Source organism: Aspergillus welwitschiae, assembly GCF_003344945.1.
Source record: "Aspergillus welwitschiae strain CBS 139.54b unplaced genomic scaffold BDQ94scaffold_2, whole genome shotgun sequence".
Taxonomy (NCBI): domain Eukaryota; kingdom Fungi; phylum Ascomycota; class Eurotiomycetes; order Eurotiales; family Aspergillaceae; genus Aspergillus; species Aspergillus welwitschiae.
In genome coordinates, this window is record NW_020798696.1 from 714,661 (window position 1) to 740,400 (window position 25,740).

Here is a 25,740-nt window from a genome sequence, read left to right on the forward strand (position 1 = left end):
GGCCATAAAAGTTGCAAGCTAATTAGCTTAGCTAGCTAGAACCACCTAGTAGTCGAAGTACGCCCGGAAATAAGTAACAACGTTTCAGTCGGTGACTGCACATCTCTAGCTGCATGAGATGATTTTCTAGTTGCAACAAGAACTGACATGGGCCTACTACTTACTAACTACTTACCACAGTGGAATAGTCATCGCTATGCCTTTTGACTGTTTTACTGTAACACACCTACTGACCTGCCTGGGATGGAAAGGGCATCGGAAATGCACACCTCCGAGAGCAAAGCAAAGAGAAGAAAATTTCTGCTGTGATGCGTGATCGATAATTGCCGCGCGTTGTTGCTTCATAATCAATCATTTGACTTGCTGAATAGTTATTTAGGAGATATGTGCTCCGAAAGCTAGACTAGATACAATGTGGTGGTTGTGGTTATTGATGGAGACTGGGGCTGGAATCCGGACTCCGTAAAGCGTAGGAAGGAAAAGAAAAGCGGAGTGAGTGCCTGCCTGCCTTATCCCCCGTTGGCGGAGCAGCGTCCTCCGGGACCCAGCGGACAGAAACACACGGGGTTACTAATGGGGCTCGTTTGTCTGAATAATGTTCGGAGAATTGCTGAGTTGGGGAAGGACCGCTAATTCTGTCATTTCTGGCTTGAAAATTGGTGGTTGATTACTATTGCTATAGAAACTAGTAGGAGAGGTAAGGTCAATGGCCGGCGGGGGAGTTATTTGGTAGAAATTGAGCATGTTATTTGAGTTGTAGGGCCAACTCAGAGATCTGCGTCGTTCGATATGACAGGTAAGACGTGTTATTATCTAGACAATTGGCTGAGGGGAGGAAAGTGGGAAGTATCAATGCACTCTGTCCCTGCAATTATCATGTATGTAATGGTTGTGAGAGGGAGGGGGGAGCTTCCTGGTGGCGTTTCGGAGGGATACTTCCAGGCCTCTCGTATAACTGGCAGCAGACTGGATAATAGCGAACAATCCCGAGCTCTTGCTACGCTTCGTCAATTTACTAGTCTAATATAGATAGGCTAACAATATCAAAATTGTTCTCTGTAGCTTGACAGTACTTCTGTTGAGAGCTGGAAAGGTTGCATTGAATTCCGGAGGGACCGCAGCTTGCCTGAGGCAGCGGGGGAGGGGCACATCGTGCATAACATCATCATCAAGTATACTACCTTGAGGACCTCGACAGCTTCCCCCAAGCCCCATGCCAACATCATATTCCGTTCACATCCTCCAGCTTTAGATCAAGTACCGCCCAAGGTCAGTCAATTGCCTGGCAATAGCCGACCAAGAAACGAAGGAGTAGAAAAGAATAGCCGTGGCCAGCGAGTTGTAACCCCCTCCGAGCAGCCGGTGAAAGAGTTGGTGCCCCACCACAGACATCATTGCCCCCCCACCTTCCCTTTCTCACCCTCTCGTTGCTGGTCGCTGCTTCCCATCCCACTCCGCCCGCCTGGCTGGCTCGCTTTTCCTCGCCCATTCCCCCTTCCTTGTCATCCTTTCTTCTCCTTCTCTCTTCTCTCTCTCCTTCTCCTTCTTCTTCTCCTCTCTCAGTCATCTTTTCCCCTCTTCATCTCGTGGTGGTCTTCCCATTTGTGTTGATTGTTTGTTGGATCATCCCGCTCAGATCCCACTAGAAGTAAAAAACAAGAACTTGGTTGGATTTAAATAGTATGGCCCCTCCCCTCATTTCTTCCCCAACAACTTTCACTGCCCCCCATTCAACCTCCCTCTAACCTTTCAACTCCTTCTCTAGACACAGCAATCATGGGTTACAACGACGTGGACCAATTGGCCATCAACACCATCCGCACTCTCGCGGTAGGCAACTCTTGCTCCCATTCTCTTTGCTTCTATTCCACTCCCATCCGATTCCGGTGTGACGGAGAGCTTCTCTAGAGCTCCGGCACCGGAAGGCCATCCCTGGTATCACGGGGACTCCGCGGAGCACAGTCTCCCACACTGAGGATCGGCTTTTTTGTAGCTGCTATCTCCTCGGAGCTCCTTGTTTTACTAGCTACGGATTGCGGAGTGGTCATATCTATCAGAACTATCACTCTTAGTCAACTTTGAAGCTAATCCTCCTCTAGGTTGATGCCACCTTCAAGGCCAACTCCGGTCACCCCGGTGCCCCTATGGGCATGGCCCCCGTGTCCCACGTCCTTTTCAACAAGTTCATGAGCTTCAACCCCCAAAATCCCGACTGGGCCAACCGTGACCGCTTCGTTCTCTCGTAAGCTTCAACTGGCAATCTTTGTGTCCAGGTGATCGTTTCACTAACTTTCTTCCCCAGCAACGGCCACGGCTGCATGCTCCAATATGCTCTCCTTCACCTTTTCGGCTACCAGGTCTCCATGGATGACCTGAAGTCCTTCAGAGTATGTATCCGCTGAGGGTTTCTGCGAGAGCCATTGTAGACATGTCCTAACTATCATGCTCGTGTAGCAACTCGACAGCATCACCCCCGGTCACCCCGAGGCTCACGACACCCCCGGTGTTGAGGTCACCACTGGTCCCCTGGGCCAGGGTTTCGCCAACGCCGTTGGTCTTGCTATTGCCGAGCGTCACTCCGCTGCTGTCTTCAACAAGCCCGGCTACACCCTCTTCAACAACTACACATACTGCTTCTTCGGTGATGGCTGCGCCATGGAGGGTATTGCCAGCGAGGCCGCCTCCATGGCTGGTCACCTGAAGCTCGGTAACCTCATTGCTATCTACGACGACAACGGAATCTCCATCGGTAAGCTTCATTCATCACCCCCTTTTCCTCATTATCACAGCTATACTAACGAGGGCTTGTTTTGCAGACGGTGACACCAAGTGCGCCTTCACTGAGGATGTTATGAAGCGTTTTGAGGCCTACGGCTGGCACACCGAGTACGTCAAGGACGGTGACAACGACCTCGAGGGCATTGAGGCTGCTATCAAGAAGTGCCAGGCTGTCACTGACAAGCCCTCCGTCATTCGTCTGACTACTACCATCGGTTTCGGTTCCAAGCTCCAGGGTACTGGCGGTGTCCACGGTAACCCCCTGAAGGCTGACGACTGCGAGGGTGTCAAGCAGCTCTTCGGCTTCGACCCCAAGCAGACCTTCGTCGTTCCCCAGCAGGTCTACGACCTCTACCACAAGCACGCCGCTGAGGGTGCTGCTAAGGAGCAGGAGTGGAACCAGCTCCTCCAGAAGTACGCTTCCGAGTACCCCAAGGAGCACGCTGAGCTCACCCGCCGTCTCTCCGGCAAGCTTGCCGAGGGCTGGGAGAAGAGCCTGCCCGTCTACAAGCCCACCGACGCTGCCGTTGCTACCCGTAAGCTCTCCGAGGCTGTCCTCGAGAAGATCCACGATGTCGTCCCCGAGCTTCTGTCCGGCTCTGCCGACTTGACTGGCTCCAACAACACCCGCTGGAAGAACGCCGTTGACTTCCAGCCCCCCGAGTACAACATCGGTGACTGGTCCGGCCGCTACCTCCGCTACGGTGTCCGTGAGCACGCCATGGCCGCCGTCATGAACGGTCTTGCCGCCTACGGCACCGTCATCCCCGCTGGTGGTACCTTCCTGAACTTCGTCTCCTACGCCGCCGGTGCTGTCCGTCTGTCGGCCCTCTCCCGTGTCCGCACCATCTACGTTGCCACCCACGACTCCATCGGTCTGGGTGAGGACGGTCCTACTCACCAGCCCATTGAGACTCTGGCTCACTTCCGTGCTCTGCCCAACTGCATGGTCTGGCGCCCTGCTGACGGCAACGAGACCAGCGCTGCCTACTACTCTGCTCTGACCTCCAAGCACACCCCCAGCATTCTGGCCCTCACCCGTCAGAACCTGCCCCAGCTCGAGGCTTCCACCATCGAGAAGGCCCTCAAGGGTGCCTACGTTGCCCTCGAGGCCCCCGACGCTGCCGTCACCCTCATCTCCACCGGTTCCGAGGTCAGCATCTGTATCGAGGCTGCCACCTACCTCAAGGAGAAGCACGGCATCGCTGCCCGCGTTGTCTCCGTTCCTTGCTTCGAGGTCTTCGATGCCCAGGACAAGGCCTACAAGCTCCAGGTCCTCCCCGACAACATCCCCGTCCTCTCCGTCGAGGCTCTCACCACCATGGGCTGGGAGCGCTACGCTCACGAGCAGTTCGGTCTCAACCGCTTCGGTGCCTCTGGCCCCTACAAGGATGTCTACAAGGTAAGCTACAAAATATGTCCACCTCTTTAAATAGCTGCATATGCTAATTCACTTCACTGCAGAAATTCGAGTTCACTCCTGAGGGCATTAGCAAGCGCGCTGTCGCCACCATCGACTTCTACAAGGGTCACACCGTGCGCTCCCCCATCAACCGTGCTTTCCAGCAGATTCTGTAAACGTCTTGCGGTAGCATCGTGATGGTTTGTACTGATTCATGTTTATGAGTATCTGGGACGATGTTGATCCCTGTGGGCAATGATACCCCGGGAGAAGTCCTATTTTAACGACTTTTTCTTTGAAGATAAAAATATATGCAATCTGTTTCATTCAATCTCTTGGTCTATAATCGTTCTAGTTTTCTTTGGGTAGATTTAGAGGGGAATTGGTCTATGACGGGAGAATACTATCACCAGTTTTGGCTTTCAAATTGGACTTGGCCAACCTGCACTGGCAGCAACACCGAACTAAGCACGTAAATATAAAATTTGCTTACGGGATAGTCATATCTTGTCCACTTATCCAAAGCGGATATTGGCTAGTATAGTTTCTTAGGAAGATCCTTTCGGAGTGCATCTCACGCTTCAAGCCATGTGAAGCATCGGGGGGATATTATGAGGAAGCAGCAGAAATCTTTTGTTATATTCGTCATCGTCAGATCATCATCGATTATCAGCCGCCGTGGGGCCTCGAAACGGAGGAGGCCACCACCCAAAGTATTAGAACGACAAAACTTCAGATAGTCTAAGCATCCAGAGCCTTGCGGGCGAAGTTGGGGAGAACGAAGCTGGCACGGTGGATGTCCTGGTTGTAGTAGCGGCAGAGCTTCTCCTCCTCCTCACGGGTCCAGCTGCGAACGGGCTCCTTGACGTTACGAGTGGCATCCTTGCAGCAGACCATGAAGCCGATCTGGCCGGAGGGGTAGGTGGGGATGGTGGTGTAGGCGTATTCGGCAACGGGGAAAACCTCCTTGCAGGCCTTCTTGAGGTCGGTGATCAGAGACAGGTGCAGCCATTGGTTCTCGGCTGTATGGGTAGAAAACACGAACCCAAACCGATCCCGGGTTAGGGGTCGGGTGGTTTGGGGCGTAACAAGGTTAGCTTCATAGTTCGCGACGAGAAAATACAAATAACACAAATAGTACGTAGAGATTAGGGGGGATATAGAGGAGTCAAGGAGGGGAGAGAGAAGTAAGATGTAAAGGGCAAGAAGGGATTAATGAAAGGCGACGAACAACCTTGTGTGGTGATGACACCTCCCTCACGGAGCGCATCGCGCAGAAGCTCGAAGTAGGGCTTCTGGAAGAGGCTCTCAGCGGGACCCTCGGGGTCAGAGCTGTCAGTGATGATAACATCGAACTCGTTCTGGCGCTCCTTGAGGAACTGGAAACCATCGCCAACGTGGACCTTGACGTTGGGGTGCTGGAAGCCAATGCTCATGCCAGGAAGGTACTTCTTGGAGACACGGATGACAGCCTAAGAAACCATGAGCCACATATTCACATACACAGCAAGAGCACACGGGGATTTCTTTTTGCTATTTTACCTCATCAATGTCGCACAGGGTAGCCTCCTCGACGGTCTCGTGCTTGACGACCTCACGGAGGACACCACCATCACCACCACCGATGACCAGGACCTTCTTGGGGTTGGGGTGGGAGTTCATGGCGAGGTGGGTGATCATCTCCTGGTAGCTATGGTCATATAACGTTAGCGCCAATGGTGCTTCCGGGTATAAATAGCTCGTGGTAAGAATTTCAACATACGAGAACTCATCGCGCTCAGTGCACTGGATGACATTGTCGAGGACGAGGACGGTGCCGTAGTCGCTGCTCTCGAAAACAAGAACATCCTGGTACTTGGACTTCTCGTGGTGGAGGATCTGGTTAACCTTAAGGTTCATGGCCTGGCCGGGCCACATGTCAGACTGCTCGGAGAACCAGCCATCTGCAGAAAATGGGAAGGACCAATGTTAGCGAGGGGTAAATTTCGTAAGAGGGGTAGCAAGTGGAATGACATCGTCTTGGGGCGAGATTGCGCTCATTGAGGCGTCATAAGCGGGCATTGATCCATTGAACAGATCTGGAGAGTAGGTTTGGGGATTGAGAAGAGAACAGGAGGTGGGGTAAACAGCGAGGTGATGGAGGGGTGGTGGATGGTGCGGATAAGGGAAATACTACATACCCTTGATGGTGGGGTGAGTGATGTCGCTCATGGTGATGGAGTGGTGGAAAGGACGGAAAAGACGAAGGTGAGGACGAGGACGGAGAGCAGACAGCGAAGAAGCAGCTGAGGGGAGACGAAAGAGAAGAGAGGAAGAGGAAGAGAGAGAGGAGGAAGGAGGAGAGAAGGAAAGCGAAAGGAAAGAAGCGACGAGAGACGAACGCATGCGGAGTGGGGGAAAAGGTGAAAACCAGAAACAGAAAAATTGTATGTACGGCTGGTGACCAGTGGTAATTTATCACCGGCGATGGCGGCCAGTCAGGTGGGGTTTTCTCTCTTTTGTCGCCTGTTTCGGTAATTTTCTCTTCTGGCCGATGGGTTTGGTTGCCGTATTGCTGGTATGGTATGGCCTGTCTGTAACATTAAGAGTAATAGCATCCACTTCAACTTGCCTCAAAAGAGTCTTTCTTTTCCTTATCTTGATCAAGAATTTCACGATACTCCTAATGGACAATGGACACTTGCGTAACTCAATTGGTCAACTCGCATTGTACTCCATCCAATCGTCTGGGCAATTGTGGTCCATCACGATGCGTAGTATCACGGCCAAGGCCATCCATCATCCCCATCCTGTACCACAATCATCACATTCGGGCATTCGGGCAGCACTCCTTCAACATCCCAATTATCTAAAGGGAAATCGTATGGCCAATTGACCTGCCCAGGAAGCGTGGGATACTTCCCGCGCTGGGAAAAAAAAAGGCTCAAACAATAGCCGCCGGTGATTGGCAGAACTACACTACGGGTTGGCTTCAAGCGGGTGTGGAATCCCTCCGGCCTATACGATGCCGCCCATTCTTGATTACAGATGCACCCCACGCGCGGTCAAGGCAACCAAAAACATTGCAACATACTCGATTGCTTCTAGTTACTGTACAGTGCAATCACACATCCAGCCCTTTCATATTGCCCAATGTCATCCCTTTCTTCCAAACATTCTCCGAGCTGGCACGTTACATTTACTCTTCACCACCCTCGAGAAGGCGGCCAGGCTTGGAGTTGAGGTACTCGTTCCTACAAGCAAGTCTAAGCGTCAGCTCTGGGGCAATCAATTGTACCGGAAACGTGTGTAATATAGGCCTTCATGTCCGCAGGTAAGGGGGAGGCATACCTCTCAACAGCCCAGTTCATGATGGCGTAGGCGGCAATGAAGGGAGGAGCGACGTAGAGGACCTGGTGTCTGAATCTGCGGAAAACGTTGAAGATGGCGGCGTGACCGGCACCAGCAAGAGGGCGCTGACGGTTAGGGGACATGGAGTAGGAGGTCACACGCTGGGGAGTAGGGCATCCTAGATGGGGCAAAGACATGCCATGTCAGCAAGGGTTCCGAAACGCAATTGCACATGCTGTCGTCTTTTATTGAAGCAGTGATTCGTCGGCAGTGCAGGCCCATAATCGAGTAACAAGCCCGGTGGCCCGATGTTGCTGACAGTCGAAAGGCTTCGCAGACAGCCAAATCAAGTTGATATTGTAGACATACCGAGATCACCCCACCAGCCGAGGAAGCTAAAAGAAACCACAAATTAGCCATCATGATTATCCAATATGCTACGACTCAACAAGAACCGGAGCCATTCGGGGTAGGGGACATGGGTAGATATCTCATCGCAGACGAGGCCGCATGGTACCCTTTCCCCCGGAAAAGCTAGGGAGCGGACAAGACGAGACAATGGGGCAAAAATACTCACACTCCATTCTTAGGATCGAGATGGCCACCCATTGTGAAGATATGCGAGGAGAATCAGCGACGAAAAGCGCGATGTGGGGAGTGAGAGATGAGGCGTGAGAGGAGAGAGAGAGAAGTCGTCGTCGGTGACCTTCGGACCAAAACGGACGAAAGTCGAAGTTGGAAGTTCAAACCACCGCCCAGCGCTAATCCGTTTCGGGACAGCATGCGAAAAGCCTCGACATCATCTCCAGCCAAACTCCCGCCCGCCTGATAATTACGGTCGTTTCTCTGTCGCTGCTGAAGTCCCCGTCCCCTCGCTCATCAATCTATCACCATGTCTACCTTCCTCCAGCAGATCTACCGCCTCGCGGTTCCCATCTCGGCGGGAGTCTACATCTTCAACTCCTCCATTTACGATGTTCGTGGTGGTACCCGCGCTGTCATCTTCGACCGATTGTCCGGAGTGCAGGAGAAGGTCATGAACGAGGGCACACACTTCCTCATCCCTTGGTTGCAGCGAGCTATTATCTATGATGTTCGCACCAAGCCCCGCAACATTTCCACCACCACGGGTAGTAAGGACTTGCAGATGGTCAGCTTGACTCTGCGTGTGCTGCACCGTCCTGAGGTCCCGAAGCTGCCGGCCATCTACCAGGTAAGATGCCTGTGCCCTTTTTATACCCGACTCTGAGTCCATTCCCTCTAACCATGCCTCTCCCAAATAGTCCTACGGTATCGACTACGATGAGCGTGTGCTCCCATCCATCGGAAACGAAGTTCTCAAAGCCATTGTCGCTCAGTTCGATGCCGCCGAACTGATCACCCAGCGTGAAGCTGTCTCCAACCGCATCCGCACAGACCTCATGAAGAGAGCTTCTCAGTTCAACGTCGCCCTTGAGGACGTCTCCATTACCCACATGACCTTCGGAAAGGAATTCACCCGTGCCGTCGAGCAGAAGCAGATCGCCCAGCAGGACGCCGAGCGGGCCCGTTTCATTGTCGAGAGGGCCGAGCAGGAACGTCAGGCCAATGTCATCCGCGCCGAGGGTGAAGCCGAGAGTGCCGATATTATCAGCAAGGCTGTTGCCAAGGCGGGCAGCGGCTTGATTGAGATTCGTCGTATCGATGCCAGCAAGGAGATCGCGACGACGCTTGCCAACAACCCCAACGTCACGTATCTGCCTGGTAACGATGGCAAGGAAGGCGGAAAGAGCACTAGCCTCTTGCTGGGCTTGAGAAACTAGAAGGCGCTGTGGCTTGGTAAATGGAATTACGTGTATTTCTTATTTCTCTTTTCTTTGTTGTTTTCCTTCAACCGGATGGATCTCAGGCGTGCATGATCTCCGTGGCGAATTAATGTCGTTTGGTCTTCTTTCTTCATCACTTCCTCTCTTACACACCCTCTCGCACGCATGCACTCCTACACGCATGAACCTGTAGCAATATCATACCCATTCCTCTCTCAAATATGCCTCTACATATCTAAACCTTATAGCAGGTAACGAACACCACGACATAGACTCCACGACGGTAGGTATCATTGTAAACCATGAACAAAATGCAACCATACAAAAGAACACAAGGCACAGAGTATTAACTCTACTCCCCCACCCTCCGATAAACATGAACCTGAAACCTCATATCCTCCAGCCCAGCCCCCTCCCCAACATCATACCTCAACCTGGCCGCATTTCTCCTCCACCACCTCGAATCCTCCGACATCAACCGTTCCCACTTGCCCTCCGCCACCGACAGCAGCGTATGATCCAACAAGAACTTCATCGGATACTGTCTCTCCCGCACTTCCCCATCACCACCCTTGCCCAACTTCAGCGTCGAATAACTCCCGGGGCTATCCACCACAAGCAGCACCGTTCCAGGCCGCAACATATCCGTCATGCGCAACAAAAACCCTGTAGCCTTGGCCATAGATGTCGAGAACAGTTCATTCAAAGTGAACATCAACGTTACCAGGACAGTAGAGCATGATTCCGCTTCCTGCCGCGAGAATAATCCCTGAAGTTCCTTCTCCCCCGTGGAGAGAACATCTAGCTTCTCAAAGCCAACGCTGAAGCTGGGTGTCTTCTTTTCTTCGTCTTTGTTGGAGGGTAACAATGGAGCAGGATGCGACTTTGACCCTGTCACTGTGGGAGATTGAATAGCGGTGGATAAGCGCTCAACTACCTTTGACCAGTCTGCGATGTCTACCGCCGTGACGGAGAGGCCGGGGTAGGTGGTAGTAGTAGTAGTAGAAGTGGTGGTAGAAGTTGGTTGTTTTACTGCTTCTTTGCTACCTTCTTCTTCTTTCCCATCGTCCAAAGATACCGCCTCAACAGCATCTGCAATCTGATCCTCATCTCTTGCAGAAGAAAATCGTAGTTCAGCACCATCCAGAAAATCCCTCCACGCAGCCGCAAGCGCAACAATCTCAGCACCCGCGCCACCTCCAATACACACGACATTATTCGTAGAAGTAGTAGCAGCAGCAGCAGTATGGTCAGAAACAGGCTTAACCACCTCCCTCAACAGCGCGCGAAAGATGCCCGCATACCCCAACGCCCTGGACGAGCTCCACCGCAACGCATAAGCACGAAGCAAGTCCTCATTGGCATCTGTAAAAGCGGAGTCAAAGTCACGATTATACAAATGGGTTTTGATTGTCTGGATCAGACTTTTGATGTCTAGTTGCTGCTGTTCCTGCTGTTGCTCTGCTGAATCAGCAGTGGTGGCTCCGGATTCATCATTGTCGTTCTTCTTCGTCTCCTCCCGGTTATGGAGATAATTGTGCCCGTTTGTGAGCAAGGCAGTTTTGAACACATTTAGTAACAGTTGCTGGAGAGTCAGCGGGATGGTGGTGGAGAGGTTGAGGTGATCTTGATGATGGTTGGGTTCGGTTTTGCTGGTGTTTCGGCGCGGTTGTGTTTGTGAGGAAGAGGACAGCTTCTTTTTACTACTCTCCTTTTTGTTGGGTTTTTTGGATGTGTTGCTGGATCGAGGTGCCATTTTTGAAGAGGTTGTGGTTTTTGTGATTTATTTCTTACATTAATCGTTAGGATATGTTGTCTGAACTTAGTTAAGAATTTGGGGAATTTTCGGTTTCGCCATTGGGACGGGCCTGTGGGGCCCCGTGGTTGGATATATATCGTCACTCTACACACCAGTACTGGCCGCCAGACGGTGTTTGGCACTTAGTTTGGAGTATGTGCTTCAATTTGCAAGATGAGCATTGCTAATATTGAACTACAACCAATCGTTGCGTGCTACAGCTGCTGTACTGACATCATGAATCCCTACTAATATAATTGATACATGACACACTACAAGGGCTCGAAATGGTTACTGAGTAGACGCCATCAATTTGATGACGCAGAGTGTAGATTGAATTGTCTGTTAGCAGCTCATACTGTACGCATGTAGCTCTGCACGCTCAAAGTGGCAAAGATGCTTGCACTTCGTGATTTGAAAGACATGCACCTCCCAAGGAAGTCGAATAAAAAAGGACCCCATTTCAGAATCGCCAACAAAACCAGTGAGCCCGTGTAAGAAGAGTCTCGTGGAAAAAAGAATGACACAAAGATGGATGCCATAATGAATGCAAGAAAAAAGAAAGATAGATGAATGTGAAATCAAAAGAAGCTGAGAAAGAAGAAGAATGAAACAGTAGAAGGGCCCTGAAACATTAGATAGCGAACGGAGATGAAGGCATTGTTCACAACTGCAACCGGCCATGAACGAGAGACAAGAAAGGAATAAACAAGATAGAGCTTTCATACTCTTACGCTTAACCACATATCGATGAAAAAGAGATTCGTCAGTTACCACCCAACACGCAGAAAGGTGAACCGGTCCGAGTAAAAATCAAAAAGAAAAGAAGTAAAAGGGAGAAAGAAGAAGGGGAAATAAAGATGAAAAAAAGTAGATCTTGCAAAGACCACGTCAAGAGAATCATAAGGTTAGATATGTACAAGGGGCAGACAATGGTCTCAGCAGCGATGGCTCAAGAGGGCCGCTGATCCCGAACACCATGTTCATGACAGGACTTGTCCTTGTCTTTAATTCGCCAGAAGTGCATGAGACGGCTGATCCGAAGACCCTTCTTCTTGGCTCTTTCAGGCTCATCTTCCGGTGGCTTCTCTTCGTAGCTAAGCTTGCTCCGTTCTGCGTGGGGCCCAACAACCAGCTTGGAGAGACTGGCGAGACTGGATCTTTTAGAGCTGTTGGCTTGGCTGGTACGACGGCGCACAGCGGCAGAAAAAGACGCCGAACGATCAGTGGACAAGCGAGGGCGAGTGAAGAATGTGCCGGAGATCCGGTTCAATGTGTTTGTCGTCGTTGATGCACTGCTGGTCAGTGAGGGCACATCCTCAACTGAACCCTGAGGAAGATCCACCGAGGGATTGTATGAGGGGTTCGAAAAATTACGGTCGGTCGTGGACGAAGTCGTGACTGAGCGAGGAACGTCGGAAGACAGTGTGAAGTCGGGAGATGGGAAAGAAGAGTTTGGAAGAGAGTTGTTGCCTTGGAGAGACAATGGAGGAATATTGGGGGTCAGTTCCAGTGGGGTGGTAGTTCGGTCAGCAGGCATAAATCGAGGCGAGATGTCAGGACTCGGTGGAACAGGCTTATGTTGCCATTCCTGTCTGTCCGTCTCTGTCGAACTCTGCAGCTGAGCAGAGAAAGGGTTAGCCGCATTGTGGAATTGAGCGAGCGAGGTCTGCTTTGCGGTGAGCTTCTGCTCCTCCTGATCCGGACGGGTAGCAACAATGTCCGTGGCATCGTTCGGTTCGTCCTTCTGTATACCCAGACCAGCGTGAGGTAAATCGCCCTTGTTAGTTTCTTGAGCAAGCGGCTGGTGTGTCAGGGTATCAGAGCTGTCTTTGCTATCCGCAGATTGCCTATCTGCATCAGCCGTGTCGGATGTGGCCACCTGCGGCCCTGATTGCTCAACAGATTCCTGTTGAGCATCGCCGGTGGCAGCAAGAAAAGCATCCTCCTCTTCTTCGTACAGAACATCAGGGTTCTCCAAGGTTGAAGTGGTGACAAATCGGTTGCCACCGAGAAAGCTGCGATCAAAGGGGGGCATTTCCGGAGCGCTCTCTGCACGGCGATGATAGCGCATCTCCGGACCTATGAATTCACCCCGTCGTCCACCACTGTACATCCGCTTCGTTGCCGCCGAGAAACCGCTCTCTGCAACACGACTAGACCGCATATCAGGGGTATTGAATGGACCCAGAGCTGCATCAAGATCTATCACTGGACTAAAGGCATCATTCTGAGTATTCTGTTCGTAGAAGCTCCTTGGCTTCCAAGAGTTATCCAGGCTAGGTTGTAGCTCCTCCTCTGGAGGCAGGTGACTCGACTCCGGTGTAGCCGGGTTGGTGGGTGTTCGCAAGACGACGATGTTGTCATCATCGAAATCGACGTCCAAGCCCGAACCAAGATCCGAATTTGTCCTGGTTAATGCAGGGGGAGAGGCAGTGGACTTTGATATCGGCATGTCCTTCTTCGTATGCCGCTTATTTTTACCTCTTGTCAGAAGAGCGCCCGCCCAAGACCGCACTTTCTTCTGCCTTTTCTTGGCTTTCGATTTCTTTTTGCCTGACGGAGATTCCGACGATTCATTTGTCTCGCTTACCGAGGTATTCGAGCTGCTTTCTGAACCACTGGAAGAGGAAGAGGAACGACGCGATGAGCCTGCAAGATGCTCGAGAATCCCCGAGGACAAGCTTTTGCGATTACGCGAGTGGCCTGCCGCAGACAATGGCCGTTTCATGGGCGATGCATCGTCCACGTTGGCGGTCTTGCTCGGGTCTAGCATGAAGGATGCATCCGCAGTTCGAGGTCTTGGCCTTGACTTCTCAGCCTTAGGTTGTGTGTTGTCGACTGCAGGAGAAAAGCAAGTATAGCCGCTATTTCTAGCGGAAGCACCAAATCCTGGTGTTGCCGCCGGCTCAATTTCTTTCGACAAAATTTCGGCCGAGTGGCGTTCGGGCGTGGGAACATAGCTAGGAGTACCAGGTTCAGCAGGCTCTGAGTGGTCTTCCTCAATCACGATGGTAGGCGATACTGGAGGAGATCGCCGGGTCAGAATGGTTGCAGACTGAGAGACTGGCCTGGGAGGTTCATTAGAAGCATGGCCTTCGCGCGTTGTGTCTGCCGGAAAGCATGGAGCACTTCCAATGGGTGGTTTCAAGTCTAGCGCATTCGAGATAGCCGTGAGATCCACGCTGGATATAGCAGCCGAGCGGCGATGGGCATGACGGCGTTTTCCTTGACTACCCGCACTGAAGCCGGGCCCTGGAGCGGGGAGTTTGGCGGGTGCTGGCGCTAAGTTGTCATCCTTGCCTTGAGTGGCCTCGATGGACCCAGCCGGAATGATCGGATGTTCTCCACCAACGAACTCACTGCATCGTCTGCGGTGTCCAGCTGGCCTACCTGGGGAAAGAGAGGGCATCGATGGTTGTGACGAATGTTGAGCGCCCGGATTGTAAGAGAACGCTGGGAGCGGCAGAGCAGTCCTCGCACCGGTCTCCGATGACTTGGGTGTCTCATCGCTAGGATCCCGGGCTGGAAAGACGAAGTGTGGGTTTGGAAGCGGAGCAGACATTCTCAGATTGCGGCGGCTGTGACCCTCAGGAGACCGATCAGCTGAGGGAAGATATGGAGAGAATGCCGGACTAGCTTGTGGCTGTGGAGGAAGGGATATCGAAGCCATAACGATATGCCGGGTTGATCAAGAGGTCTGGATGATACCGATTAAACCTTGATGCAATAATGACTTGAATCACGCCGTAACAAGTGATGGACACAGTTGATGTGACCTCGACGACGCACGGGGACCTCCAGACCTTGGTGACTTCCCTACAATGATTGGAAAGCCCGGTGTTGTCTGGAGGCCTTCAGTTCTGCAATGGTACCATTGAATCCTCAAATCCAAACTCTCAATAGTCGCACCGAGAAAGAAGCGAGGTCCCGAGATCCGAGAAATACGAGCCGAAAGAATACAAGTCGAAGTATATTGTTGCAAAAAACGGTCTGAAACCCAAGATACAAGAAGCCTCCACAATCGCTTTTGTAACTGATCGAGTGGTCGAACAACGCTTTAAAACAAGGCGAATCGAATGAATGTATCGAAATCGAGGGAGTTAAGGTTAAGGTGTCGTACTGGTTGACGAAGGAGACTGATGTTGTTGTAAGGAGCGGACGGCCACGGGAACGGGCCAAGGAGAGGATGGGCGGAAGTGTCGGGAGAGGGCGAAGTGAAGTTGAGAGAGTGAAAGGTTGAGGTGAATAAAAAGGTATAGTAGTGAAGAGGAGAAAGAAGAAAGAAGTGGAGGGGAAGGAGGAAGAGGGAGGAGGAGAGACAGGAGGAGGAAGAGAGAGGAGAGAGAGAGAAAGAGGATCAACCTGGAAAAAGGAAAATGAAGTTGAAGGAAGGAGAGGAAAGGCTGAGGTGCAGCAAAAGGCTTGGTGGTGGAGGAGGAGGAGAGGAGACGGCGACGTATGGAGGGCGGCAGGGGATGATTGGCTGGGTGGCCGGAGGGGCCGCGCTCGTACCGTTCAGGTTGGTTTAGTACCAAATTATCCGTACCGCGTATTACCAGGGCCATCCGATCGCCCAGCGCTCCAGTCAGCATGCGGAGGCGTGACCACCGAACGATGCGCACCGGTAAAGTACGGGAGGCCAGTCAATTAATTCTGGCAGACCTATCGCTCTCTCGCTCCTCTCTCGCGCTCTCTCTCTGTCTCTCTTGTCTCGCACTAGCCCGCTTTCGAGGCACACTACTAATTAAAGGTGATAGTAATAGGCTCCATCGTAGCATTAAAATCCATTAATACTAGACTAGACTAGTCTGGCCAGCGCCTTCATGGGGAAATTGCATACTTCCAGTTAGTCAGGCCTGCGGAGTTCTCGGATGAATACGTGCCTACTAACTAACTAACTTGCTACTGCGCCTACGTACGTAGTACCCTGTCGATGAAGTCGCAATACTCCGAATCTGCAGGCTTCCTTATTTATTTTTTTTTCTCGGCTTCGGTACAAAATCCGGATGGTCTAGCGAAGCCAATAGGCTTTACTGTAGAAGAACAATGCGGGTGGCAGATCTAATGTAGTAGTTCTCGCACTTTCCCATCTACACTCAAATGTTCGTCTTGCATTTCTTCATATATAAGACGTCATAGTGTTTGATTGCTACCAAGTGCGAATACGGTGCGCATCCCTGGTTGAGCTTGAGACATAAGCCAGACATGGAGGACGAGAGAGAAAGTCAGAGCCAGTGCCAGAGCCAGAGGTCTCCACTTTCCCACTGCCACCTGTTCATGCCGTCCGTTGCAATCAGGGTTCTTGCAGGGCGGCAATTTGGCCATTATGGAGCATAATAATCCCGCTGATATTAACGATCCATCTCCATCCTGAATTGATGGCCCGTGAATGGCTTGATTGTGCCTCCGAGCTATATTAACTTGTCACCAGCATGACTGCAATATGCGACGGAGGGGGGGGACCACCATTATTGGGTCAAATTCCGGAGAAAACCTCCCCAGGCACCAGTAGACTAAATTGGCCGTACCTGAACGGGCGGCCAATCCGCAACGCGAACAGGGGCATCGAAATCTCGCTTGTCTCGGTGGGGAAAGACCGACCGCCACCCACTAGACGCTTTGGGCTAACTGCATTCGAGCTAGTTTAATTAGCGCCTGTGACTCCTTGCCCGTCGCGCCGAAAAAGCAAGACTAAATACGGAGTTTGTCGACTAGCCGTATCTAGTACTGACTCGTTACTGTCCTCGTACTCTTACTCTTACTCTTACTGATCTCCTTAGTTACTCGCAACCTTTTCTCTCTTACAGTACATCGATACCAAACTAATCAATTTAGCCAGCCAGCCAGCGATCCCTGCAATGGTTGACACGTCCCGACATCCCAGGAGGGGAAAAGCCATGCAACTGAAACATCCCGCATGGGAGTCAGAGACAACCAAGAATAGATATCTCCCAAACTTGTTGTGTTGTTGTTCTCCCGTCCCCCTGGTGATCCTCTCCATCATCTGCGACTTCATCCCATGATCGCATCATCATCCTCGGTTGTTGCGAGCCTGTTGAGCATCCTGACGAAACATCTTCCACATAAGATAGAACTGACTAACTGACTAACAAGGTAATAATGGTGGCTTACTGTAAAAAGTCATGGATACGATACGGGGCTTGGAGTACCTACGTAAGTCCGTAGCTACTTGATGAAGGCGGGCGCCAATTCTTCCCTCCCAGAGCGCGAGGCACATCACTTGCCTGTGCCCATAATCCTCCCCCTCCCCTCTCCTCCCCTCCCCTGATAAGTGATAGACCAATACTTTTGTCAGGATCACTACTAGCCACATGAGTCTGGCGGCACATGTCACGCCTATCATTGGCTGCCAAGAAACTGTTAGTGAGGGACTAGATATCGCCCATGTGTTCCAGTTCCAGTTTCAATGCGGTTCAGCCACGTCGACCGATCTTGGTTGCGGCCTTCTATTTCAGGAACGGCCCATTGCATAGTACTACGGGATACGCCGCTGAGAATCCCGGATAAGGTCATCATGAAAGAGGTACGGAGTACTACTAGTCATTGTAGAAGCGCCAAGTGACCCGTCGAATTGCTTACACCCCAGACGCAATTCAGCTCCCGTCGACTTCCCGCGCCTACTACGATAGAAAAGATGTTTCAGCTTCGCCATGTCGCGGTCTAGATAATTCGATAACTAGTAACCATCCCAGTAGTCTGACTTATTCCTTCTCCTGGGAAAAGACCGGCGATCCTGAGCTGGTCGGAGCGCCAATAGAAGGAGGAGCTGACGACAACTGAGTCATGGGACGCTTATAACTACTTTTTCATCAATCGCGACTCATCCGTACGATGGACAAGCAATTCTATCATCACGACATCATTCGAGCTGCCTGTGGCGTTGCCCAAGGTCACTAGGAGTATCTACTATCTCTCAGCGATGTTGTGCAGCCAGGGACATCTATCTATTGGCTGAAGGGAAAAGATTGATATGCCCGAACCGTCGACGTACATGCGGCCTAGCCGGAAACCAGACATGGCTGTCTGACTGGCACAGGGAGTCCGTCAGACCCGATAGACCGTCACCGGACAGGGACCGGGCATCTTGGGCTAGTCGAGTCTACTCATGGTTTGAAATGTTGTGCATCTAACCAACCGTATCCCATATTTGGGCTTATCTGCATAGACGACTACGGAGCACAGTAAGTAGAGATGTATCCCTCGTTCCTTATCGCTTTTGTTTTCGGAACACGCCTTGAATCCTCAGAGAGGTAATAATATTGGAACCAGTAGGTCGATCTTGGGTCGGGTTGGTATAAGGCACCGACTGACTGATCCCAAGTGAAACAACAAACATTCAAAAGCAGTATCATGCTTACTGTACCTATCTTACCGCCGTGTCCTCCTCCTCGTTTACGATACAATAATAAGGGATAGAAAACCCTTTCCCCAATAGTCAATTCCAATGCAAGGGTCGATGCCTACCTGTTCTTGCCAATTTACCCTCCGAGACTGACCCTCTTTCAGCCCTCCACCCGATCAGATCTGTCTTCCGGAAACCTTCCCCAGGCTGAACTCTTTCGTTCGTACTTGCCTTCAAGTCAATAGTGCCTCGACTCAGCCGCGCCGATCCATGGTTCACAGCGGATATCGCTCTCATGTTCCAGAAAATCCGGACCGAAGCCCTGGACTTAGCCACATTGAAAATCGATCGGTCCACTTTGCTTTCTCGTTCGTGGAGTCGAAAACTTTGTGTACAATGTGATGTCAGTAGGCTCGGGGGCGTTGCACCGCATATGCCATCATTGGCATCATGATCCACGGCGCGGAGTAAGCCTCCGTCCGAGGCTCCTCGATGAGTTTTGGTAGGCTGCTCGGCGGACGGATTTGGTAGACGGCAAAGCCGAATCCATTCCGATGAATCCGAAGTGGCTCAAATCGCCCTTTCCAGCGCCATTGTTCACCCCATTGGGTTTCGTCGCCACCCTATGACAGCGGCACCCAGAATACTTTTATGTATGCCTCGAGATTATGGCAATGAAGCTATACCTCCTTGGGAAAGGGGTAATGGCTGCTCTGATAATTGGCGGTCAGTTTCTGCCGGTCAACACAAACCCATCTTATGTCATCGCGAGCGGTGTCAGATGACCGTGTCTGCTTATCATATTCTCGTCCGACGATAGCAGCAATCTTCCTGTCAGTTGTCGTCCGGCAAGGTCACTAGGACGATTGAATCGCGTTGACTTTCATAAGATATCGCTCAAAATGGCCTCACAAGTTTCTGTATCTAGTCCGGCACCGAAACCGAAGATTGACCTTTCCAAGAAGCTCTCGGAACTTCGTGCGAGTAAAGCCAAGTCTCAGACGTCCTCCCGCGAACCTGCTCCAGTCACCCCGCCTCTCCCTAGTCCTCCGGACCTGTCCTCCCATCAATATGCGCGCCCTGTGCGTCGGATATTATCGAAGCAAGACCATGGTCTATTTCTCTCTTCCTCAACCCACACCTTGATCCTCGCCTTCATCTTCGGCCTCTCCGATTCAGTGCGGGGGCGGGCAACCACGGACATTGGCAGCCCTTCCCCCATAATCAACCAAATTCAGTCTATCGTACTTCAAATCCGATCGCTTCTCGAGACACACCCGTCACTTGACCAAGGCGGCTCGCGATTTGGTAACCCAGCTTTTCGCGATCTATTTGACGATGTCGCAGTACAAAGTGCGGCGTGGCACAAGGACATACTCGGGTTTCAAGACCAAGCTCTCATAGAAGAAGCTTCGACCTATCTGATCAATTCGCTTGGGTCGCGCGACCGACTAGATTACGGTTCAGGCCACGAATTGAACTTCATGATGTGGTTGCTGTGTCTACGACAGGTGCACATGTTCTCCGCCACGGACTTCCCTGCGATCGTCTTCCATGTATATGTTAGCTACATGAATCTCATGCGTGATATCCAGACCACGTACTACCTGGAACCTGCTGGATCACATGGAGTGTGGGGTCTCGACGATTACCATTTCCTGCCATTCCTTTTCGGTGCCTCCCAGCTTGTTGCACATCCCTACATCACGCCACTGGCAATCCACAACATGGTAGTTCTCGAGGAAGAAAGTGACAATTACATCTACCTAAATCAGGTGCGATGGGTGGATAGTGTGAAAACAGTGAAGGGATTACGGTGGCACAGTCCAATGTTGGATGACATATCAGGAGCCAAGAATTGGAGCAAAATCGAGAGTGGTATGAAAAAGATGTTTGCCAAGGAGGTTTTGGGCAAGTTACCAATTATGCAGCACTTTCTTTTCGGTAGCTTGTTGCCGGCGGCTCCAGGGATGAGGGAGATCACGGATGACATGGAAGATGACGAGCACGACGATGAGCATGGCCATGGCCACAACCATGCCGACCACACAGACTACTTTGGTGACTGCTGCGGAATCAAGGTACCCAGCACGATTGCAGCCGGGGCTGAAATGCGAAAGCGAGGAGGCGGATCCGGGCTGCGCCCGATTCCATTCGATTAATGTGCATATGTTACGATGGAGTTTTAGGGATGGGATAACTGGGTTACTGAGGCTGAACTTGACATGAGAATAGCAGGGCATCAGGGAAACAATTTCTAGATAATAAATTAATAAAGCAAAAAGGACAGGTTAATCATGATATCACTCCCTACTCTGACATTTCCTCATAGACTTAGACGCATAGTGCCAGACAGAGAATACCGTAGATGTAGGGCACACCATCATAGCTACGAGACAACCATCCACATTGAACCATAAACCAACATAGCAAATTCGAATCTTACCAAATTCGAAGATCTTGTTTCTCTTATAATTGATAACAATAGCTCAAAACTACATAGTCTCACCAACTCATTAGCCTAACCAACCATCAATACAAAATGACACAAGTCACCTGACCAACCCGCTTGAAGCAGCAACCGAAATCGCCATCCAGTAGTGGTATCCACCCATCCATCTCATCATCATCATTCATACCTCCCCATCGACCTAACCATGCACCACCATCTAACCCCCAACATAGAACAAAAATAAAGATAATCAACTATATCCAAAGAGAGGGGGGAAATGGCACCAAGCGAATACTCCACCCCCGGTGGAGGCGGCAAACTAAAACTGAAAGGCTCCAAGACGAGCAACGGTCGAATAGAGAAGAAAAAGAAGAAGAGCAGCAAGAAAGGCAATGCGGAGGAGAATGAACAGCAGAAGCAGCAGGAGCAGCAGCAACTTACAACAACAACAACATCAGCAACAGCGAGTGGTGCTGAAGAGGAACCTCGCGCTAATGAGCATGAATCATCATCAGCAGGGGCTGGGAAGACCGAAGCGGAGAGAAAGTATGAGGAGATGAGGAAGAAGAGGGTATGTATTGATTATGGTTTTTCTTTTGGTTCTAGTATTATATATTTCGGTTTATTGATGTCTGTCTCTCATGTATGGGGTTGATCTACGTGCTGCTTCACTAGAAAGCTCCCATTACATGGAAAATGAATTGATAAGGGGTCTATGTAACAGACGAAAAGATAAGCTAACAATTTTATACAGCTGCAAGAGCGCCTGAAACGAGAAGGGGTCAAAACTCACAAAGAGCGCGTCGAAGAATTAAACAAGTATCTGAGCAGACTAAGCGAGCATCACGACATGTATGTTTGTTTCTTTTCCACTCCACCCCTTTTCCCCCTGCTGCAGTTACTGGTTGGTAGGTGGTTACGGTTTTTTTCCCTTTGGCTGACTGTGTGCGTGGTAGGCCGAAAATTGGACCGGGCTAAAAGGAGTGTCCTCCCCCGTGGTACGGATCGGTGGCTATCGTATCACTTTGTTTCAGACTCATTATGTACTAGTCGTAGTAGTGGGTGGGTGCTTTTGCTTTTAGGGAAGGAAGGAGGGGGGAAATGGGAGGGGGTCGAGATCTTCTTGTTCTCTGTTGCAGGGATTCTAGGTGTCAGGTTGGTTTCAACCTATGGGAGTTCAGGCTTGTTGGTTGGAGAGGTCGTAAGAGTGTTCGGGCTACTACTATCATATGACGCTTGCTACGTTCTGCACGCTCAGTGGTCAGAGCAGCGGGATAGCTACCTGAGCTTACAGCTACGTGGGTAGCTAGCACACGACTAATCTCCGACCACGCTGGGATGATGGCTATTACGTGGGGATTTGGATTTATGAGTTCAATTGATGGAAGGTGTGGACAATATGCATATATACCTATGACCGCTTGGCTATGTGACACGCCAATGGAAATAGCAACCATTCACAAACGGGAAAAGGTCCATCAATTCTATCCAAACGCAACTGGAAGATGGTGATGTTGTCTAGTATCGGTTCGTTGCCAACAACCGCCCGCGGGGAGTTTATGGATGAACACGATCACATGGAAAAAGATAAGGAAATATGCAGCAAATAGATACTTAAAAATATAGCCGTCGAAACTCCAGAGCTGTGAACGCCAAACAAAACAATATCAACATCAAAACTCCCTCCCCAACCCAAGGTGGCGAACTGTCGCGGAAAGCGTTACTGGCCATGCAGTACTTGCTAATGCCGGCAATACGTGTGTGTGTATGTGTGACGTAGGAACACCGCGCTAATATGTATGAGGTTTGCGACGCAGCGAAATGTAGAAGAAGAAAGATCAAGGAGAAGATCACAGGAGGAAAATTAAGGTGAAGTCTCCAGGGATGGGATCTCATACGCCCTTAATGACGTGAGTCCGCTCACTGTTGAGCTTATCGGCATTGCGGGCGTGGGACTCCTTCTTGCAGTCCTCGAGACCAGTGCAGGCATGAGCCTCCAACATGCGATGCTTAGAGCAGTAGTGACCACTGCAGAAGCTGCAGTCTCCGACGATGCGTTGAGCGGCTTCCTTGCACTCCTTGAAGTTGCAGCGAGGCTTGCGGGGCGCCATGATGAAAGTGGTGGCGAGAGTGGGAGAAGAGGCGGTGTCAAGAGTAGATAGTAGCCGCCGGGGCAGCAATGACGATAGGCCGACTGGAAATGAGGTGCTTGTTCCCCGGGGAGAACTGGTAGTGACAGTGAAAGACGCTCAAATGGCAAAGTAGTAGTAGTAGTTTATGCAGTCCGAAAGAGAGGACTGGTTGAGCACACCAAGAGTGTCGGACGTTGCGGGTGACGTGGAGAGCAGTAGTCCGGTGAGGAGAAAGAGGAGGTGAGTGAGGAGTGGTGATAAGGAGGCAGGCAGATAAGGATGGCGGTCTATGGATATTGGAAGGGGACCGAAGATCGGAGTTCAAGGTAGCTTAGCTGGATAGCGTGACAGGGGGATACGATCGAAAGCAGAGCAGAAAGAAGTCCGGGCTCGCTGATGAAGCAAAAGATAGAAAAGGTAGAGAGGGAGGAAGAGAACAAAGGACGGAGGAGGAAGCGAATAAATAGGTGGCAGCGGCAAAAGCGCAGTGCAAAGTCAATTTATACGGAATGGAGGCCGATGGGGGATGGGGAGTCATGGATGACTTGCTGAGTCAAAGAACGGCGCTGCAATGCGCTGATCCAGCATCGCAGCAACCCGCACCGCGTTACAGAGAGGCGCCGATGGGCTTATTCTTAGCCCAGCGAACAGCCAGAAAAGGCCCTGCGGACGCTTGGGACTATTCCTCCGACGGGCAACGACGACGACGCCCGGTGGAGGCAAATCGGCCTGGTGGACCCAGAAGCTTCCAGGATTCTTTGGGTTTCGCTGGTTACTCTCTCCTTTCACAGCCATTCATCCCCATTCATTTCATTCATCCATCCATCTTCCTCTTCGGTTTCCTTACTCTGCAGTCTCTGGTTCCCTTCCTCTTTTGTTTTACGCCTTCGGGTTTGACGGCTATCGAGTTCGGTTCATCCTGCTGCTGCGTTGGCCGGATGCGCACGAGGTTCCCGTTCGGTACCCGGCAAAAGGTTCTTTCTCTCTTTGCCTTTCCTTTCCTCTTATTCAGGCTCCGAAGTTAGTAAGTGGTAGTATTGGTTAGTAGTAGTAGTTAGTAGTAGCAGTAGTTGGTTACTAAGTCACATAGCAGCAGATGGCAAGTCGCTGGTCACTGGCAAAGTTTAACATTCCACCGGACCAGGGGACTGAGAAGAAAAAAAGAAAAAGAAAAAAAATGAAAATGACTCTATACTTAATAATTAATTTAATGGCTAGAAAAATAGGAGAAGGCAAAGAAAAGAAAAAGTAAAAAAAATAAATAAAAAATAAAAAGAGAAAATAGATCAAAGGTCATACAAGAGCCGTTTTCCTACGTGTCCATCCATGCTCTAAACCAACGCATCATCATCAACTGGCCGTTTTACCCTTTTCATTTTACAACCACCACCACCACCAGCACCATCACACCCCCTTTCTTCTTCTCAGCATCATCATCAGGTCGATCAATCCTGTCTAAGCGAGGGCAACCATGTCCACATCAGCTGCTTCTATTCCTCACGAGCCTTTTCCAACGTATATATCGCTGCCAAAAGTCCCCTCCTCCACCTCTTACCCCCTCCTAACCCAAAAGGTCGGCCACGCTTACTAGTCTACTGACCCGTTCAACGTTGCCTTCCCTTCCCTTCTTCCCCCCCGGTTTTCCCAAACTATCCGGCCCAACAATGCATGCAAGCCTGGGCCCTCTCCCTCCCTCTTTCTTCCTTCCATCCAGGCACCACCACGAAGGAGAGGAGAAAGGGAGGAGGGAGGGGGGAACAGAAGATCCCTTCACGGATGTCTGTGCACGCCAGTGAAGCTGCATCCTGAGGGTCGTACTACAGTAGTAAAGTGCACACCCTCCTGATTATTATGATTTCCAACCTTGCCATCTTGTTTCCAACCTGGGTTCCCCATACCTGGAAACCTAACCTTTTACCAAACTCTCCTCAACTTCATCACGTGAGAACTCATACCTTGCAGCCAGCATCCATCCTGATGACTTTTATTTATTGATCTCTTTTCACAATCAGGATTTCTGGATCATCATCAAGATCAAGTGGTCCTTCCGTACATAGTGATGATCTCATCGTAATATCCTGGAAGGCTTTCGTTTCCTTCCTCGAATCATCATCAACATACTATCGATCTATCTAGTAGTACAGAGTAGAGCACGGGAACCAGGACGGAACCCTTACCGATTCTACGGAGTAACCCCGGTAAGTAGTTATGGTCTTATTATCAGCATGCACCTACCCTTGGGTTTGCAGATTCCATGGAGTGCATAAATAAGCACATTCGAATTTTAATCCCCAACAAAGCCCTTTTTTGTTTGTTTCACGCAGCTGATTACCAAATCATGAATGGTGCAGATGGAGCACAGCCGTGGCCTCCGCACAGATCCATAAGATAGCAAGCACTGCATCAGTATGTCGACGTAGGTGAGTAGTACAAAATACCTGAACTGATAATAAAATTAGTATCTAGTACCTAGATTCCACAACCCCCCCTCCTCTCTCTCCGCGACCAATTTACTGGTCATTTAATGCCTGCAGCTACGTAAGCACCATATGCATGTCCAGTCGAGACAGACACAGACCACAGACCGCAGACCGATGGAACGAAATGAACCAACCGCATCCAAGGACCCCATCCTCCATGTCTCGAGCGCAATTGTCCTATGGGCGGGGAGGAAAGG

At 50.8% G+C, this 25,740-nt stretch overlaps 11 protein-coding genes across 11 annotated transcripts; 4 read left to right on the plus strand and 7 right to left on the minus strand.

Moving 5' to 3' along the window:
- Positions 1-1,005: 1,005 nt before the first annotated feature.
- BDQ94DRAFT_134105 (uncharacterized protein) lies at positions 1,006-2,121 on the minus strand (the record flags this gene model as incomplete). The annotated part of the gene is made up of 2 exons (XM_026764411.1): positions 1,766-2,121; positions 1,006-1,680 (listed from the first exon to the last, which is right to left on the minus strand). A coding segment is annotated over exon 2 (293 nt), but the record flags the coding sequence as incomplete, so codon positions are not given.
- Positions 1,835-4,639, plus strand: tktA (transketolase tktA). Its single transcript, XM_026775808.1, has 5 exons — positions 1,835-2,242; positions 2,303-2,387; positions 2,455-2,749; positions 2,817-4,180; positions 4,243-4,639. Exons 1-5 carry the CDS (start codon positions 2,145-2,147, stop codon positions 4,354-4,356), a joined length of 1,956 nt encoding a protein of 651 aa, XP_026631565.1. The 5' UTR covers positions 1,835-2,144; the 3' UTR covers positions 4,357-4,639.
- Positions 4,640-4,714: 75 nt separating this feature from the next.
- On the minus strand, positions 4,715-6,348 carry BDQ94DRAFT_45096 (spermidine synthase). Its single transcript, XM_026775809.1, has 4 exons — positions 5,943-6,348; positions 5,723-5,870; positions 5,412-5,652; positions 4,715-5,202 (listed from the first exon to the last, which is right to left on the minus strand). The coding sequence occupies exons 1-4, from the start codon at positions 6,095-6,097 to the stop codon at positions 4,922-4,924; spliced, it is 825 nt and encodes a 274-aa protein (XP_026631566.1). The 5' UTR covers positions 6,098-6,348; the 3' UTR covers positions 4,715-4,921.
- Positions 6,349-7,240: 892 nt separating this feature from the next.
- BDQ94DRAFT_134110 (ubiquinol--cytochrome-c reductase subunit 8) lies at positions 7,241-8,212 on the minus strand. The gene is made up of 4 exons (XM_026764412.1): positions 8,088-8,212; positions 7,880-7,905; positions 7,511-7,688; positions 7,241-7,413 (listed from the first exon to the last, which is right to left on the minus strand). The coding sequence occupies exons 1-4, from the start codon at positions 8,117-8,119 to the stop codon at positions 7,359-7,361; spliced, it is 291 nt and encodes a 96-aa protein (XP_026631567.1). The 5' UTR covers positions 8,120-8,212; the 3' UTR covers positions 7,241-7,358.
- A 133-nt stretch (positions 8,213-8,345) lies between these two features.
- phb1 (prohibitin subunit PHB1) lies at positions 8,346-9,566 on the plus strand. The gene is made up of 2 exons (XM_026764413.1): positions 8,346-8,723; positions 8,794-9,566. Exons 1-2 carry the CDS (start codon positions 8,403-8,405, stop codon positions 9,310-9,312), a joined length of 840 nt encoding a protein of 279 aa, XP_026631568.1. The 5' UTR covers positions 8,346-8,402; the 3' UTR covers positions 9,313-9,566.
- Positions 9,567-9,667: 101 nt separating this feature from the next.
- On the minus strand, positions 9,668-11,071 carry BDQ94DRAFT_165675 (25S rRNA (uracil2843-N3)-methyltransferase; the record flags this gene model as incomplete). The annotated part of the gene is made up of 1 exon (XM_026770373.1): positions 9,668-11,071. The coding sequence occupies one exon, from the start codon at positions 11,069-11,071 to the stop codon at positions 9,668-9,670; it is 1,404 nt and encodes a 467-aa protein (XP_026631569.1).
- A 180-nt stretch (positions 11,072-11,251) lies between these two features.
- On the minus strand, positions 11,252-11,952 carry BDQ94DRAFT_45131 (uncharacterized protein). Its single transcript, XM_026775810.1, has one exon. It carries the CDS (start codon positions 11,837-11,839, stop codon positions 11,459-11,461), a length of 381 nt encoding a protein of 126 aa, XP_026631570.1. The 5' UTR covers positions 11,840-11,952; the 3' UTR covers positions 11,252-11,458.
- On the minus strand, positions 11,403-15,479 carry BDQ94DRAFT_134117 (putative cell wall proline rich protein). The gene has a single exon (XM_026764414.1). The coding sequence runs from the start codon at positions 14,784-14,786 to the stop codon at positions 12,066-12,068; it is 2,721 nt and encodes a 906-aa protein (XP_026631571.1). The 5' UTR covers positions 14,787-15,479; the 3' UTR covers positions 11,403-12,065.
- A 3,599-nt stretch (positions 15,480-19,078) lies between these two features.
- Positions 19,079-20,800, plus strand: BDQ94DRAFT_45182 (serine/threonine-protein phosphatase 2A activator). The gene has a single exon (XM_026775812.1). It carries the CDS (start codon positions 19,382-19,384, stop codon positions 20,639-20,641), a length of 1,260 nt encoding a protein of 419 aa, XP_026631572.1. The 5' UTR covers positions 19,079-19,381; the 3' UTR covers positions 20,642-20,800.
- Positions 20,801-21,103: 303 nt separating this feature from the next.
- On the plus strand, positions 21,104-22,033 carry BDQ94DRAFT_134122 (DUF1754 domain-containing protein). The gene is made up of 3 exons (XM_026764415.1): positions 21,104-21,502; positions 21,686-21,783; positions 21,888-22,033. The coding sequence occupies exons 1-3, from the start codon at positions 21,209-21,211 to the stop codon at positions 21,907-21,909; spliced, it is 414 nt and encodes a 137-aa protein (XP_026631573.1). The 5' UTR covers positions 21,104-21,208; the 3' UTR covers positions 21,910-22,033.
- A 571-nt stretch (positions 22,034-22,604) lies between these two features.
- BDQ94DRAFT_165679 (AN1-type zinc finger protein) lies at positions 22,605-23,042 on the minus strand (the record flags this gene model as incomplete). The annotated part of the gene is made up of 2 exons (XM_026770374.1): positions 22,605-22,636; positions 22,856-23,042. 2 exons carry the CDS (start codon positions 23,040-23,042, stop codon positions 22,605-22,607), a joined length of 219 nt encoding a protein of 72 aa, XP_026631574.1.
- Between the last annotated feature and the right edge of the window lie 2,698 nt (positions 23,043-25,740).